Source organism: Notothenia rossii, assembly GCF_949606895.1.
Source record: "Notothenia rossii genome assembly, chromosome: 8".
In the NCBI taxonomy this organism is placed as follows: domain Eukaryota; kingdom Metazoa; phylum Chordata; class Actinopteri; order Perciformes; family Nototheniidae; genus Notothenia; species Notothenia rossii.
The window spans coordinates 39,479,022-39,497,496 of NC_136906.1; the positions used below are offsets into that span (position 1 = coordinate 39,479,022).

General features: G+C 42.2%; 1 protein-coding gene across 1 annotated transcript in view; it reads right to left on the reverse strand.

Annotated features, from left to right (window-relative positions):
- The window catches only part of LOC307016196 (disks large homolog 2), a gene marked incomplete at its 3' end in the record, with an annotated part of 154,685 nt that overhangs the window by 16,487 nt on the left and 119,723 nt on the right, over nt 1-18,475 (reverse strand). Inside the window, exons 3-9 of the mRNA XM_079645239.1 lie at nt 17,948-18,043; nt 8,701-8,770; nt 8,552-8,626; nt 5,514-5,593; nt 4,747-4,911; nt 2,416-2,539; nt 858-999 (exon numbers count right to left, since the gene is read on the reverse strand). Of these exons, the coding sequence (XP_079501365.1) occupies nt 858-999; nt 2,416-2,539; nt 4,747-4,911; nt 5,514-5,593; nt 8,552-8,626; nt 8,701-8,770; nt 17,948-18,043 (752 nt within the window). The remainder of the gene's footprint in view (nt 1-857; nt 1,000-2,415; nt 2,540-4,746; nt 4,912-5,513; nt 5,594-8,551; nt 8,627-8,700; nt 8,771-17,947; nt 18,044-18,475) is intronic.

The window sequence follows — 18,475 nt, forward strand, 5'->3', positions numbered from 1 at the left end:
GAATGTGGCGGGTGCCTTGGACAAAATCAAGGGCATTTCAGTCAGACGTTGGGATCAACGTGATCAGTGTGAACATGTCTTATTATTGGGTAAGTAAGAAGGCGTTTGCTAATGATAAAGTGTAGATACTATCAATGTTGGAAGTGCTCAGATCCTTTACTTAAGTAAAAGTACCAATACTATAGTCTTAAAATACTCCACTACATGTAAAAGCCGTAGTTTTGAAATGCTACTTAAGTGAAAGTACAAAACTAATAGCGTCAAAATATACTTAAAGTACTCATTCTGTATCCTGACCCGTTTCAGAATAGTATGAAGAACAGAAGTATGATCCGCTAAATGTACTTCAAGAATCAGCAGTGACAGTACTTGTTGCAGAATGGATCTTTTCATTGTATGTTATGGTTCATTTTGGTTATAATATTTGTTTTTATACATGTAAGAACATTTAGTTGTAGGTCAGTAATTATTGTTTTTGCTCAATGTGGACCAAAATTCAGATACTGTGTAGATTAGTAGTGCAGTACTGCACTGTACTATATCACCATATACTGTATGTGTAATTATGTACAAAGTAACTAGTAACTGAGAGTTTTACAAATACATGTAGTGGAGTAATAAGTACGATATGCAACTCTGAAATGTAGGGAATAGAAGTATAAAGTAGCATTAAATGGAAATACTTAACTAAAGTAAAAATATGTCAACAAAGTACTTAAGTGCAGTACCTGAGTACATGTACTTAGTTACTTTACATCACTGATGTTAGTATGGCTCTGAGCAATATAGTTCCCTTGGTTACACCTTCCATGTTCCCTCTCAACATCTGCAGTTGAGGGTTTGATTCCCTCTCTCACCCGGTGACAGTCTCCCCCCGACAGCACCTCCTGGATGAAGACCGCGGGGCCGTCAGGTTTGTTGAAGCCTCCCCCGATGGTGATGCCCAAACTGCTGGATCGCGCCACTGAGATGAGCTGGATCACTCCTTCACCTGGATGACTGGGTGACACATGGACAGAGGGATTCATGACTTAAAGGTGGGGTATGTCATTTATTTCAGAAACACTTTTTGTTATATTCCATGGAATGCTCTTAACATCCCGATAGCAATGAATATCTTAAGTGCTTTGACAACAAATCCATAAAAAAATGTCATCTGTGGAAGCCGTAGTACTGCACGACCAATCATCTGAGCCGGCCCGGCTAAAATAACTGGATGGCCTACCTGCCTGTCAGCCTTCCATCTGTGCACAAACTTATCTCGTGCCCTCATTGGTCATGTGCGCGTTCGTGTATGTTGGAGGAGGGGCTCTGTAAGGAAGTGGCAGATTTTTTCCGGTTGTGTATTTTCAAATGCTAGCGATCTCGAGCTGGTTTCTCCAAAATGACCTACAGTACCCCACCTTTAAGTCAAAATAGCAATACTACAGTGTAGTAAAAAGTAAAACAAGTAAAAAAGTGCTAGCAATAAATAGTACCAACAATAAAATAACTTGTTTCACAAAATTGCCATTCTAAGCATCCAGATATTTTAAAAATAATTGTATAAAAATGATTGGTGCATTAATGTGTTCATCCCATACTAATAAAATATCATTTGTGTTGATTTATATGTTGTACTAATCTCTTAAATCTGCAAAGTAACTACAAACTAAATATGTAGAAGAAGTATAAAGTAGCATAATTTAAAAACACTCAAGTAAAGAACAAGTACCTACATGTTTTACTTAAGTAGAGAACTAGAATAAATGTTCTGAGTTACATTACCCCACTGAACAGGTGTGTGTGGATACTGTACCGGTGTGTGTGGGTGCTGTGCAGGTGTGTGTGGGTGCTGTGCAGGTGTGTGTGGGTGCTGTACAGGTGTGGGTGGGTGCTGTACAGGTGTGTGTGGGTGCTGTACAGGTGTGTGTGGGTGCTGTACAGGTGTGTGTGGAGGCCGTACAGGTGTGTGTGGGTGCTGTGCAGGTGTGTGTGGACACTGTACCGGTGTGTGTGGGTGCTCTGCAGGTGTGTGTGGGTGCTGTGCAGGTGTGTGTGGGTGCTGTACAGGTGTGTGTGGAGGCCGTACAGGTGTGTGTGGGTGCTGTGCAGGTGTGTGTGGATACTGTACCGGTGTGTGTGGGTGCTGTAGAGGTGTGTGTGGGTGCTGTGCAGGTGTGGGTGGGTGCTGTACAGGTGTGTGTGTGAATACTGTACCGGTGTGTGTGGGTGCTGTACAGGTGTGTGTGGGTGCTGTGCAGGTGTGTGTGGGTGCTGTGCAGGTATGTGTGGGTGCTGTACAGGTGTGTGTGGGTGCTGTACAGGTGTGTGTGGGTGCAGGTGTGTGTGGGTGCCGTACAGGTGTGTGTGGGTGCTGTACAGGTGTCTGTGGATGATGTACAGGTGTGTGTGGGTGCTACAGACTGACGGTACCTGAGGGAGCGCAACATGGGCCCGCTGCTGTTGTACAAGTTCTGAGTGCCAGCTGGGCTCAGCAGCAAAGGACTCTGGGAGCGAGACGAGGAGCCAGAGGAAGTGCTCTCCAGATAGCGGCCTCCTTTGGAAATGCAAGAAAGAAGAAACACAGAAAAAATAGTGAGTGAGTTTTTGTCCTTCAACCTGTGCTCTGCATGGTGCTGAAAAACTACAATTGTCAAAGTAATAAAAAAGATGGCTTTAAATATCTATCTCAATAATTATGTATTACTTATTGGACACATAATAATTTCGATGATGGATTGGAAGCAACATGAGGATATGTGTTCTATAAGGTTATACAAGTATGGATAAAGCTATTTGCAGATAGCAGACAACATGCTCTGGACTACTAAACATTCCCTGTGCTGAGATTCAAAGGTATGTTTCATTATGGGAGGTGATTCATGCTGAAACTCAGTAGTAAACAAGATGTCATGGATCCTTAGAGAAATAGAGATTAAAATACTTTTTTTCTAAGTGTTAACACACAGAGCTCATGCTTCTAGGCAGTAAAACAGTGTGAAGCAAAGCATGGATTTATCAGATGTATCGTCACACATGGAAAAAGCACTACTGCACACACTGGGAGATTTAGACTCTGAATTGAACATTCTGGTATAAGGAGCAGTGGGAAGCTACTAGCTACATACAGCAGATTGGGGGTCCGTCACCTTGCGGCATTGCTCAAGAGCCCCTCAGCAGCAGTGGTGGAAATACTCCACTACAAACAAAACTCTTGAATTGAAACCATAACTAAAGTAGGAGTATATAAGTTGTCTCAGTAAAAATCACTTTGTGAATCAAAGATAAAGTACTCAGTATGCAGAAATGCTATTTTCTTCAAATCATTTTCATTTTGTAGTTTTTTTAATGTGTGGCACATTTTAGATATGTTTTAAAATACTGAGAGTGACACTAATGCATCACATCATGTGTTTATATATGTACAAAGCACTAGATGGAGGACTGAACTACTGCCCCCCCCAAAACACTAGATGGATGACTGAACTACTATCCCCCCAAAGCACTAGATGGAGGACTGAACTACTGCCCCCCCCAAAACACTAGATGGATGACTGAACTACTATCCCCCCAAAGCACTAGATGGAGGACTGAACTACTGCCCCCCCCAAAACACTAGATGGATGACTGAACTACTATCCCCCCAAAGCACTAGATGGAGGACTGAACTACTGCCCCCCCCAAAGCACTAGATGGAGGACTGAACTACTGCCCCCCCAAAGCACTAGATGGAGGACTGAACTACTGCCCCCCCCAAAGCGCTAGATGGAGGACTGAACTAATGCCCCTCCAAAGCACTAGATGGAGGACTGAACTACTGCCCCCCCAAAGCACTAGATTGAGGACTGAACTACTTCCCCCCCAAAGCACTACATGGAGGACTGAACTACTGCCCCCCCAAAGCACTACATGGAGGACTGAACTACTGCCCCCCCAAAGCACTACATGGAGGACTGAACTACTGCCCCCCCAAAGCTCTAGATGGAGGACTGAACTACTGCCCCCCCCAAAACACTAGATGGATGACTGAACTACTATCCCCCCAAAGCACTAGATGGAGGACTGAACTACCGCCCCCCCCCCAAAACACTAGATGGATGACTGAACTACTATCCCCCCAAAGCACTAGATGGAGGACTGAACTACTGCCCCCCCAAAGCACTAGATGGAGGACTGAACTACTGCCCCCCCCCAAAGCGCTAGATGGAGGACTGAAATACTGCCCCTCCAAAGCACTAGATGGAGGACTGAACTACTGCCCCCCCAAAGCACTAGATGGAGGACTGAACTACTTCCCCCCCCAAAGCACTACATGGAGGACTGAACTACTGCCCCCCCAAAGCACTACATGGAGGACTGAACTACTGCCCCCCCAAAGCACTACATGGAGGACTGAACTACTGCCCCCCCCCAAAGCACTAGATGGAGGACTGAACTACTGCCCCCCCGGAGCACTAGATGGAGGACTGAACTACTGCCCCCCCAAAGCACTAGATGGAGGACTGAACTACTGACCCCCCAAAGCACTACATGGAGGACTGAACTATTGACCCCCCAAAGCACTACATGGAGGACTGAACTACTTCCCCCCCAAAGCACTACATGGAGGACTGAACTACTGCCCCCCCAAAGCACTACATGGAGGACTGAGCTACTGCCCCCCCCCCCCCCAAAGCACTCCATGGAGGACTGAACTACTTTCCCCCCAAAGCACTACATGGAGGACTGAGCTAGCAGACATTACAGTTTGAGCCCGTTTCTGACCAGGTTCTTGAGCCGCATGATTGGTTTTAGGGTCGGACTGAATTTCAGCTTGGTCCGGCGCCATGTGCCGTGCTGCAGAGTACAGTGGGGGGCGAGGGCCGGCCCCATCAGCTCCTCCTGACCGGCCCTCGGACGTCTGGTGGAATTTCTGACATGTCAGCGTGGCTGAAACACAAAGAACCCTTTTGACTCCCCTGGTCGGACAACATGTCTTAAACACTAATTATCAACATTATCTCACCAGGTCATCTGTGAGTGTGCCTTTGAGCCAACCACAGTCACTATGTTTGGTGTTCTAACATACACTTGAAATGGGATCTGATCCATAGATGAACCCTGATTGGTCGACTCACAGTCTAAAGAGGGCTCTGTGCTGAAGCCGTGTGTTAACAAAGCTGCAGCAGCTGGCTGCCTCCTGCCGCCTCAAACAGATGTTGGTGGTTGTGTAATGGAAGTGCACTTGTCACAAGCCATTTTTAAAGGCAGACTTGCTTCATCTGCCCTTTAGGCCTAGTACTTGGTCAAAAATAGAAATGTTTTTTTAGAACTATATGATGATGCCATTTAGGCATTAGTGTGAACACAGAACTATAATTCCACATACGCTGAAAAACTGAAACGTTGACTTGAATAATGTTAGCAGATTTCACATAACTGTTTAAGGTAAGTTGAAATTAATAATATTACGTTTAAATAAAAAATACTAGGTTTAACTTAATAGTTTTGCTTTCAACTATGGTACAGAGGGCTGCACAGGGGTCTCCTACCTTGCTGTATGGGGGAGTTGCGTGTTGATCCTGTGCTTCCATTAGAGCCATACTTCTCCAGCAGCTCAGCGAACTCTCTCCTGTTCAGAGAAACCAAAGAGAACGTCACTGGGATAGGCTTTTGTCATTCTTTATTAAAGGTCCCCTATTATACTATTTTTCATCAATATATTATAGGTCTCAGATATATACAAACATGTCTCTGAAGTGTTTGGCTGAAAATACCAAACAGATCGTGCATTGTAGCATCCCGTAATCCCCTCTGTTTCTGTTACTTTAGATGAAAATAAGAAGCTCCTCCCCACGCCCCTCTGAGAGATATTTGGTCAAAAAGAACACAATGGTGCTCTAGGAGGAGATTCAGGTGATAAGGTGTGTGTGTGTGTGTGTGTGTGTGTGTGGGGGGGGGGGTTACCTTGGTTGCTGATTGGCTAATTGTTACACAAGACAAAAATCGTTATGACATCATAAAGTGGCCAAAATCTGATCAGCTCATTTTCAGACAGGTTTTTATAGAAGTGGATCAGGACAAAAAGAGAGAGAATCTTTGTTCCTGAAACTTTCAGAGTCTCTTTACACAGAGGAGGGGACACATGTTTATGTAGAAGAGACATGAAGAAGAGACGACACATGGTGATGTAGAAGAGACATGAAGAAGAGGGGACACATGTTGATGTAGAAGAGACATGGAGAAGAGGGGACACATGCTGATGTAGAAGAGACATGGAGAAGAGGGGACACATGTTGATGTAGGACAGACATGAAGAAGAGGGGACACATGGTGATGTAGAAGAGACATGAAGAAGAGGGGACACATGTTGATGTAGAAGAGACATGAAGAAGAGGGGACACATGTTGATGTAGAAGAGACATGAAGAAGAGGGGACACTTGTTGTATCCCTACATGGTAAAGAAAGAAACAAATGGTTCCTGCACGGCTGAAAAAGAAGACAGCAGCACAGATCACTGGCTAACAGGTCCCTTATTCTTATAATAATTCTCCTCCTGAGATGCGTCTTTTCTTCTTTGTAATCTTGCATTTAGGGCTGGTATCATGGTTCTATTCAATTAGTCTGTTAGTGCTGTAGAGTATTGCTGTGGCTCGCAGAGCAGAATCATGATCTGGAGGTCTTGAACGTGGTGATGGTCTCACTCATTTCTGCGTCCTCCTCGGCCTCCTCGTAACATTGAAGGAGGAGAGGCCCTCAGCTGCTGTGGTTCTCCAGAGACTCGTTCTCCCCAAGCCGCTCCCACATTTGAGAAATCAAATCCCCTATCCAATGAGCCTGAAATGAACTGTCCTGATTTACAATAGATGAGTTTACCGAGCCCTAATGTAGTGTTCATTACACTGTATACAATACAAACATGGAAAAAAGTGAAACGTTGACTTTAATTAAATATATTATGTCAACAGATTTCACATCACTGTATTCGGTTAGTTGAAAGGAATACTTTTAAGTTTAAATAAATAATATTAGGTTCAATTTAATATTATTGCCTTTAACTAGCCGAATGCAGTAATGTGAAATGTAATACATGTAATTAAAGTCAACGTTTCAGTATTTTCAGTGTAGGATGCACCATGCACCCTAATATGTGAGTACAGGTGACATATTTTATTCTAAACCACATACAGTACATATTTAAACTTCGAAGCTTAAACGATAAATAATCAGTGTCATTATTGAAGGTAGAAATGAAACGTAGGCATGTAGACATGCATATTTAAACTGTTGTTCACTCACACCATTGGTTGATTCATTTTTCAAACTACACAAGCCATTCCATCTGCTTTGTTTGTGCTTAGCTTGTCATATTTATCGGGGTAATGACAATAGTAATTATTTAGTATCACAGCTGGTGCGCACGTAGCTAGTTTGAAGTTATTTTTAAAAGAAGTAGAGTAAATCTGAGGGAGACGCAGTCCCCCCCCCCCTCGATCCTCTGCTCTGAAGGGTAGTTAAAGCAGCGAGCACAGATTAACACACAAGCCTCATCTCATCAGGAGAACAGCCCTAGGTTAAGCTCTCTCCCCTCTCTGAGTCTGCTGTCATTTGTCCCCACAAAGACAGGGGGAAGGGGGGGCCTCAATACATTCCCTTTTTCATCATTTATAAACCTTAGGATGTCCCTTGTCATCACCATCCCTGCAGTTCGACATATTCCAACTGGGACCTTTACAATGAATCAGTCTGCTGCTGGTGGGTCTCCACTGTGCACTTCTAAAGTCTGGCATCTGTGAAAGCTAAGGTGCAGATCCTATGAGCAGTGAGTCTCTTCTCTGAGGATTACGCTCAGGCAGAAAAACATCATTTTTAGGGAATATCATGACTGACACGTGCCAAACCTTGCTCATTTCAATATCAAAATGCGCGACTTACAATTAAGGAAGAAGTTGTCTGGAGTGTGTTTAAGGGGAAGGTGGGGGGCTGACAGCTGGCTGCGGTCAGATTAGAAAGCTGGTTGAACACTAATACGACCGACCTTCCATCAGTCATGTGTTGCCATATCAAGATTACTGTTCAACCCATTTGTTGCATAGGTTATTGAGCAGATGCGTTTGCTTCTTTATGTGAGTAACATTCATTCATCTGTAAGCCTTAGTGTAAGAGGACCAGAAAAAGATCTGTTTCCTCGACATTCAGTAATGTAGGTAGGAACAATTAATCACAGCATGGATGGAGCAGTCTGAGAACCAGTGTGCCACCATTTTTCAACCTTTATTTAACCAGGCGGTCCCATTGTGATCATCGATCTCTTTCACAAGGGAGACCTGTCACCACAATAGAGTGGTGCAGGGATGAGTCCTCAATCCTAGAAATGAAATGACATTTGACCACTTCTGCTTCCCTTTTCTTAAAATCAGGTTTAGATTAATTTACGTTTTTAAGGCTTAAAATTAAAAGAACATTTGTGTCAATATGTGGAGACTAAAACGTGTAAGTATCATAAACGTGTGTTTGCCACAGATCTTATCTTCTACAATTATGTCCCTGACATGAATGTTCTGTGTCAAATACATAGACATTTCTTACTTTGCTTCCTCGTCTCTGGCTATGAGAAGGCGCATGTGATTGGTTGCGGAGGCTGCTCTCAAGACGTCCACAGCTCTGTGAAACAGAAACACATTGTTACAGCGTCACCTCTCAATCATGTGGTAAAAGGAACGTTTTCACTGGACTACCTGTCACTTGTGACTCCTACAAGACTGTCCCCGTTCACTTCTAAGATCTGGTCTCCCGGCAACAGGTTTCCTGTCAGAGGTCAGAGAAAGGTTGAGTTTTGAGTTATCCACCATAAAAACATCATGCAACACAATATGTAGTTCTGAACAATGGTGTTTGGACAAAGATAAAAGAGTCACATGATTCATCCTGTGGGAGTTAGGGCTCCATCACATCTGAGAGGAAGCCATCAGGTTTCATCAAGAAGACAAAAAGGACTGATAAAAACTGCATTAGAAGACTTTCGAGACCACAGGGGGTAAATAGGACAAGAGCATTACATTTTCAGTCTGTCAAGTCAAGGCTGGAGAGAGACTGAAATATGCTTTTGGTAATGGACAGTTAGAGTCACATGATTCAGTCCTAAAACCCGCAAATAAGTTAGCATTTTACCACCTCCTGTTCCCTGGTCTGGAAGTTTTTTTTATGTGTTTTTGGTTATTAGCCTGAATTAAGATGTGTGGTTAACACTTTTTGTTCTTTGACATAAAATACGTCAGTGAATACTGCACTGGTTAATGTCTGAACCATGTGTCATAAAAACGGTTGGTTACAAGTTGCTAAATAACACTACTAGTCTTCATGCCGAACATTAGCCACCTTTAGCGGTGGTGATGCACAGCTATGAAACCGTGAGGCACAATACGGCACGATAATACTTGATGCTCAAATCATGTCTGAAATGTTTCGAGCATCCCAGGAGCTACATTAGCAAACTGTAATTTGTTCTGTACATTTTCACTGTTATGCAGACGATACTCAACTGTATTTATCCATCAAGCCTGATGAAATGAATCATCTCAATAAAATTGAAGACTGCCTCAAGGACTTAAAAACGTGGATGAGCTTAAACTTTTTGATGTTAAACACGGCCAAAACTGAAGTTATTGTACTCGGCCCGAAGAATCTACGAAACAAATTATCTAAAGATATATTAACTATGGATGGCATTAATTTGGCCTCCAGTGAGACTGTAAGGAATCTTGGTGTTATATTTGATCAGGATTTATCCTTTAACGCCCACATAAAATCAATCTCAAGGACCGCCTACTTCCATCTACGCAACATTGCAAAAATCAGGCATATCTTGCCTCAAAACGATGCAGAGAAACTAGTCCATGCATTTGTTACTTCAAGGCTGGATTATTGTAACTCCTTATTATCAGGGTGTACCAAGAAGTCAGTCAAGTCGCTTCAGCTGATTCAAAATGCTGCAGCTCTTGTACTAACCAGAGTTAGGAAAAGGGACCACATTACTCCTGTTCTGGCTGCCTTACACTGGCTCCCTATAGAACACAGGATAGAATTTAAAATTCTTCTTCTCGCCTACAAAGCCCTTAAAGGGCAGGCGCCATCTTACCTTAAAGAACTCATTATACCCTATTGTCCTACTAGGGCATTGCGTTCCAAGAATGCAGGGTTGTTGGTTGTTCCTAGAGTCTCTAAAAGTACAATTGGAGCCAGAGCCTTTTCTTATCAAGCTCCACTTTTGTGAAATCAGCTTCCAGTTTGTGTTCGGGCGGCAGACACCCTATCCGTTTTTAAGAGTGCGCTTAAGTGCTGGGTCTCGTCATGCTGCTTCCCTGATGGCTCCCACAGGATTGTTGATATCCTCGTGGATTAATCTTATTATTATAGACACATGCATTTCCAAACATTTGCTCTACCTATGTTGTAAATGTATTATCTTTTAGATTTACACACAGCATCTATTGCACGTCTGTCCTTCCTGGGAGAGGGATCCCTCCTCTGTTGCTCTCCCTGAGGTTTCTCCCATTTTCCCCTTTAAACTGTGGGGTTTTCTCTGGAATTGTTTCCTTGTACGATGTGAGGGTCTAAGGACAGAGGGTGTTGTATTGTCATACTGATATTCTGTACAAACTGTGAAGCCCACTGTGACAAATGTAACATGTGTGATATTGGGCTATATAAATAAACATTGATTGATTGATTGGAAGATAGCCTTTTAATTTTGCCGATTGCATTTACGCTTCGAACAGAAGTGGTCTAAATACCTGGAGATTATGCTGCTGAACAAACATACTAAGTTTTTGCTTCAGTTATAAAGGCATCCATGTGGGAAACCATGTGATACCTTCACACTGAAATAAAGGGTGCAAGTGTGGAATTCTTCACAATAATACATTTAACTGTAAGACCTGCTACAGAGCCTGGTGCTAACAGGATCTAGATCCCTGGGAGGTCACCGCTGGGTCTCCTCTGGATCTGAGAGGCTGGATGACCCCTCCCCTCAGTCTGGCTCACAGCCACCTCACACATGTCCTCAAGATAAAGTATTAGGAACGAACAGTATCAGACTTTGGAGATAAGGACTAAACCTCAGTGTGACCTATTTCTATTCACTGCAGCTTTGCACGTCACATTTAAAAAAACTTTGACATTTGAATGCTGATCTCATCCAGCAAGACTTTGTATAAGAATGATTAATAAAACAAGATGTAGTCCACTAAAGGAAGAATGTGTCATGTATCTATGGTTTAAAGGCAGATCAGATGGTTTATCTTTTATTTTGGTAGCCTGTTAAATCCTTCCATTTAACTTAAAAAAGAAAATAAACACGAGCTAAACTTGTTCTTTTTGACAAGTGAGGTTCTGTAACAAAGCTGGGTTTCTACATCTGAATGCTGCCCATATCTCAGATCTATACATTACAGAATATCTGGTTTAGGTGACTACTGTCTGGTTGTTTGAAAAAAGCCAATCAACATATATATATTTTAAAATAGTTCACTATATACTGTCTGTAGTGCAGTGTGTTTGGACGGCAACTTAAGGAAATGATGCTGCACGGACACAGCAGAGACAATACTCAATAAAACTGTAAGATTAGTGTCAGTGAGATATATCACAGTAAACGTACAGAATGAAATCATCTATGATGTGACAAACATACTGTAATGCTCCTTGTGTGTGAGTGTTAAAGTGTTAACCAGCAACAGCTACCATCATTCTGTCTCTAAAATGAACCTGATAGGACGTAAACTTCAGTTTTGAGAAAGTCTTTCATGTCATTATTAGAAAACATTAAATATGACTATTGAGCAGTGATAATGTGCTATTTTGTGAAAGGATGGTGCTCTTCTAACTGCAGTATACATGTCACTGTCCCTCAATATCTGCCCTATATCCATCACTTATTGTACAGAGGAAGTAGTGGTGCCTTTTTCCCTTTTTTATAATCACATGAGAGAAGAATCAAATGTAGTCCTGACTCATGTGGCCTCAAGCTGTTTTCTCCATTCTTACCAGTGGTGTAGTGGGCGTTGGACGCGGGTACGCCATACCCCCACTTATTTGGAGCATGATCTTTTTTTCAATAGTCTAATAAATATAAAATCATTGCCAGTGTTATCAGTTGCAAGTGTGTATTTGTTGTAATAATGACAAAAACACAATACACTTCACAGTAATTATAATACAAAATAAAAACGATTTCCTTAAACAATTATGATTCGTCATCACGCTCATGACCCCGCGGCGAGCTGGGCCCGCCGATTTTGCGGCAGCTCTTTCCCTCAAGAACGCTGACGAAAAAGCTCTATAATGGCAGGCTAACATGTTTTACTTGACTTATTTTCTAAAAAGAATATAGTTCACAAGAAGAAAGAGGATAGCAGCACCGAAGCTACAAGTGAAGCTGCTACTAGTACTACATCATCAGAAGAGCCGACTAAAGACATGGATAATGCTAGCACTAACGTTAACGTTAGCTGCGCTAGCAACATTCCCCTGGCTAGCTCAAGCTCACCTTTCCCAGAGGTATGCACGGAGGAGATGTGGCGGAGGAAGCAAGAGGCATACCCGTGGATAGACTGCAAAGCTAGGAAACTGGGCTGCAAAGTTCGGATTTATCAGCCTTCAAAATGCAAGGTGTGTGTGTGTGTGTGTGTGTGTGTGTGTGTGTGTGTGTGTGTGTGTGTGTGTGTGTGTGTGTGTGTGTGGGGGGGGGGGGTGTGTGTGTGTGTGTGTGTGTGTGTGTGTGTGTGTGTGTGTGTGTGTGTGTGTGTGTGTGTGTGTGTGTGTGTGTGTGTGTGTGTGTGTGTGTGTGTGTGTGTGTGTGTGTGTGTGTGTGTGTGTGTGTGTGTGTGTGTGTGTGTGTGTGTGTGTGTGTGTGTGTGTGTGTGTGTGTGTGTGTGTGTGTGCGTGTGTGAAAAGCAGCGCTGTCTGCTTATTTGCAATGTAGGCTAGGCCAAATCAGAATAATGTCAAGTCCAGATGCAATGTTGTTTGCATAAGTAGGCTATATTTTTCGTTTCGTTTATTTAATAAGTTAATTTCAGGACAACTTTGGGAATTTTGTTTGTTTGTTATGAGTTTGAGAGAGAGAGAGCGAGAGCGAGAGAGAGAGAGAGATGCAATATCTGCAATACTGCAGCTTATGCAATTTAGGCCTATACATTGTTTATGTAATTTATGTGCCAGTGTGTCCATGGTTGTGAGTCTGTGTGTGTGTTAAGCGCAGTAGGCTACAGTAACTAAAGTAGGACTAAGCATACCGGTAGTTTCTGTGGACCTGTCTGCCCATTTTGTGAGTGCACTGCTCGCATCTATATGTTTTATTTATTTCAAAGTGGGCCCATTTTAATTATATTTGTTTTCCTTCAAATGTGCAAAGTAAAAAGGTAGGCCTGTGTATTATTTTTAATTCTCCTTATAGGAGTTCTTTGTTTCTTATTAGAGGTTAACAGTTTTATATAACGTAATAAATAGCCTAATAAATGCAAAAAAACTGTAGTTTTTGTCTGATATAACAATAAATACAACTTTATAAGCTATCAAGCTTTGAAATATGTTTTGCGGCTCCAGACAAAAAATGTTTTGGGAAAAAGGAGCAAAATTGCTCTTTTGGTCAAAAAGGTTGCAGACCCCTGTCCTAAACCAATGTTCCAAACTCACCAGAAAAGGTTTTCCTCCGACAGGCTCCATGCGCGTCAAAACAATCGAGCGACAATTCATGCTTGTGGTGAACTACAGCTGAGCTCATATACACCTGTAGACTGAGTTTATTTAGAAAAGTGCTTGATAATCTTTGGCAAGATGTGTAATTGTTCCAAGAATCATCAAAAGCACCTTTTATTCCAGGTGATCAAAGTACTATGACGCTTTACATGATTCTTCACTCTGTATCAACTTTTAGAAAATAAGCTATGATTGTGAACTGTCCGAACAGAATCCTAACACATACAGTATCTCTCATGTAGCCTTATCATCTGAACAGAACCCTGTTTGGACTGAGGAGCACATCTGGCGCTGTCAGCACTTGCCACAGAGGAGTGTACAGTGTAGAGCAGTGGTTCTCAACTGGTCAGGCTTCGGGACCCACTTTTTACTTGGTCAATACATCGCGACCCAACATTTTGAAGCACTCAAATCTATTCAACAAAAAAACGTGCTGTAATATATTCGCTTTCCAGCATACAATATTAATAAAAGCGAAGTACAGTGCATATATCCCTTATATCCCTTCACAGAACTAAAGTATGCTTTTAAAAAAGGTTTATGAGATGATGGAATCAAAGCTGAACTATATAAAAAGGCACACATGCTGAGAACCCAACCCCAGCAGGGCGGTCTGGGGGGATTTTCCCCCAGGAGATTTTTTGAAATACTAACATAAACTATGCATTCTGGTACACTCAGAGAAGAAAATAAATAAATGTATTACTACCCGACATATTAATAATATTTTATGCCATTGTTTGTTTTTCACTTTGTTCTGACATCTTGCTGCAAGAAGAGTAAAGAGGAGATAGTCTGTGTGACTTACTTTACATTTTGGGTAAGGGTAGATAGCTCCCATTGTTCTGTGACCTGTCAATCATCAAACCGGGGGTCATATTTCATTATGTGTTCATTTTTATCTGAAGTTGTACCCATGGATGTATAAAGAAGAGTTCTAACGCAAAGTTATTCTCCGTGGGGACTTCCGGCAACAATCTTGATTCTGATTGGCCAGAAGACTCGAAAAAACATCAGCAAAGATGTTTTATTGAGAAGATTATCACTACGTGACAGAAGTTTTCAAAACCGGTTATGGTCTCCGGTACTTCCAGTCCAACGCCGACTGCATGCACAGCGTTAGAAAATCAGGCCCTCAAAATAAAGGTTTGACTTTTCCCCCCCCCAAAAAAAAAAAATTCAAAAAGAAAAAAATTCTACACTCACACAACCCACTCGAAACGGGTCCGTGACCCACTTTTGGGTCGCGACCCACCAGTTGAGAACCACTGGTATAGAGCATTTATACCATTACAAACTCCTGGTCCTCACTTACAAAGCCCTCCACCATCTGGACCCCCCTACCTCACTGACCTTCTCATCCTCTACCAACCACCCCGGGCCCTCAGATCCACCTCAGCCGGTTTGCTTTCCATCCCCAAGGCCAAACTCCGGAGCTTCGGGGATAGAGCCTTCTCTGTGGCAGCCCCGAAGCTCTGGAACTCCCTCCCCCAAGACCTCCGTGAGTCTGAGTCCCTCACCCTGTTCCAGTCCCGCCTCAAAACCCACCTCTTCAACTCTGTATCCATAAGCCCCCCCCCCTCTCAACCAACTTCCTCCTGACTGCTTTTCTGTTTTGTTTTGTTTCTTCTTGGTTTTGTTTTGTTTTTGTTTTGTTTGTCTACCCTCCCTCCCAAATGTTAAACATCTTTGGGTTCAAGAAAAGCGCTATAGAAAATATAATTTATTATAATTTATTATACTTTCATTTCATTTGATATACATAGCTTCATTATTCCTGCATTTGACTGGCACCATTGTATCACTTGCACTATTTCTTATTGCACTGTTTCAGTTGCTAATTCTTCATGTCTTAAGTGTTAGTGTATGTGTAGACTGGGATTTCACATTTGTATTGCCAACAAATACACTGTAGCTTTTGTACACATGACAATACAACATTTAGCATCTTAAATCTTTGAAAGTCCGCTGCTGCAGCTGCTCACTACAGTAATCAGAGTTTACATTAAGATCACACCTTCTACCACCATCTGTCCCTGACAGAGAAGGAGAGGGGGATGAGAAAAGAGAAGAGAAGAGAAGAGAGGAGTATCTGTGGTCAAGGACAGAGGTGATCAGATGTCCAGTGGGACACCAGGGGCCTGTACTACGAAGCCGGATTTTGGCTAACTTCAGGGAAAACTCTGGGTTTCCGCTCCAACGACGCTGGTTCACTTCTTAGCGGGCTAGATCTCCATGGTAACTAATGCTGAACGGCTAGCCTGCCCCGGAGCAGGTTAGGTTGCAGACTAGAGGTCAACTCAGTGAAAGCACCGCCTGCTGACCAATCAGAGCTCAGTGTGCGCAGTTTAAAGCGATCAAGTCATATTACAGGATAGAGGAAATACAGAAAAACTGTTGTTGCAGGAAAGACAGCCGGCAAAAATCACCGACTGTGTGAACGTGAACACTAATAGAATATCACCTCCCATCTTCAGAGCAATCTGACTATTATAACACATTAAATATCTGCCACAACATAAGTAACCGGATCAAAGTAACAGTACAGTCCACGGCATATCACATCATAATGTATCATATATTTTCTTATCTGAGTCAGCTGAGCCGTATCTGGCCGTGCAACACTCACAGTGTCATACATACTGTATGCAGAAGTATTTTTTTAAGCAACACATTAAGTTGATGAAACACTCGAGTCAAATGTAATTAAAGTCAGATCCACTCGTGTCTTAGACGGGACAGTGATATCATAAACCTGTTAATGTACGCATTCAAACACTTATTCTTTTACCAGCTGTATTCACCTTGCAGGTGCAGCTATGTGGCTTTTACCCTGGATAAAGTGTTTAAGTCATGGATGTTTAAAGTTTAACGTCTTCATAATTGTCGAATATTATTGTTGACTTTTCATTCAGGAAGTATGACGCTGCGCTGTCAGTACGCGGCTTGTCCATGTTTGTGATTGGTCGAATGCTCCAAATACCACCCCTTTCATGTGAACGCGCACCTAATAGATAGGGCAAAGCTGGCTTGAGCGAACGAGTTGATAGCCAGCGTCGTAGGACCGCTTAGCGAGAGCGCGTTTGTTTTGGATTAGGTAAACCGGCTAACTCAAACATATCCAGGTTATGTTGAACCGGCTTCGTAGTACAGGCCTCTGGACTCCTGCACAGACCCCCTTCATGAACCCCCCTCCACCTGGTCTGATAATGACCTCCAGTGAACCCTCAGTGCGCTGCAGGGCATGCTGGGAGCTGTGAGGACTCAGATGTAGGAGCAGAGCTTCTTTCTTGTATTTATATGCGGACTAATGAATCACAATAAGACATGATATTGTGTTATTATTGTCAGCGTGTAAATCCGGATGCATTGTTTCACTAACTGACAAGCAGAACAATAAACCCAAATCCAGAACTCAAACACACCGCGGGCTATTCTCTGCAGTCTGAAGATCGAGCTGCACCGTGCCACACATGTTCACAACATGACAGATGTTCAATAAAGACTATACATGCAGGAAGATAAGAGGAGCTTCAAGTATATAAATAATATGTCAAATAATTTGGGTTCTTTCTTTTTATTGATTCATCTAAAGCCTTTTGATAAAAACATAATACATTTTTTGTGAGTGATTGATTTTGAATATCAAAAGTCTGACACTTGATTCTGTATATTTGCTGAAATACTGTAAATATGGTTTCAGAGTAATCTGAAATGATGATCGAATAGGACCACGGCATCAGATGGACACAGTGTATAAGTGAGATCAGAGAGGGGTGACTGGATTAATGGAGGGTGTGTAGTTAGGCAGGAGATGATAAAGGCCACCGGACCCCCAGCTGATGATCTGCAGCAGTTTCACAGAGTAAACCTGGGACAGCACATCCTTTCAATAACCATAATAAATGTATTTATATATATTGTTCTCACGCTGTACCTCGTTGCATTTTATAAATATAAAATCTGCATTTACATCACAGACTTATAATGTAAGCAATGTGTTTAAATGTTAGTAGGTTGTTCTTTTATAGTGTATGCTGACTTAGTGATAGTGATACTCTAAATATATATATATATATATATAATAAGTATATACTTACAATTCAACATATTGTTTATTTTGAATATATGTGCGATTCCTTGTTTACATGCTGCTCTTACAAAGCAATGTCCTCATTTGGGATCAATAAAGTGAATCTATGATGGCTCAGAAGTCAAACCTCTTACCGTCGTAGTTTGCAACGCCTCCCGGTAGGATCCGTTTGACGTAGACTCCAAACTCCTCTCCGGTTTGCTCCTTCACTCCACCAATCACTTTGATCCCTGTTTGGAGGAATAACAAGGCACCTTTACTTTACTTATTTTAAAATCAATCATAGATAAATGACACAAGGAAGCTTTTTTCTGGTGAACTCAAAACAGAACAAATGCTAATTACAGTATAAATGAATAATAATGACCTGCTGCAGATGGGGTTTTAAATATTGTGAGCTGAGGGGAGTGAGGGGAAGGTCATTTAACAGCAGCTGACGTTATATTGGCATACTGCTGACGAGGAATGTCAGGGGCATTTCTGGAGTAGTATTTACCTTCACAATAACACTCAAAATACATATGTAATTACATTAAACGCCCCCACCTAACACAACTGTAACTGAATATACTATAGTACATATATATTTATAAAACGGACAAGTCAAATCAAGCAATCTGATTTTCTTAGCCGTGATGTAATGAGCGTATATCACGGGTAGA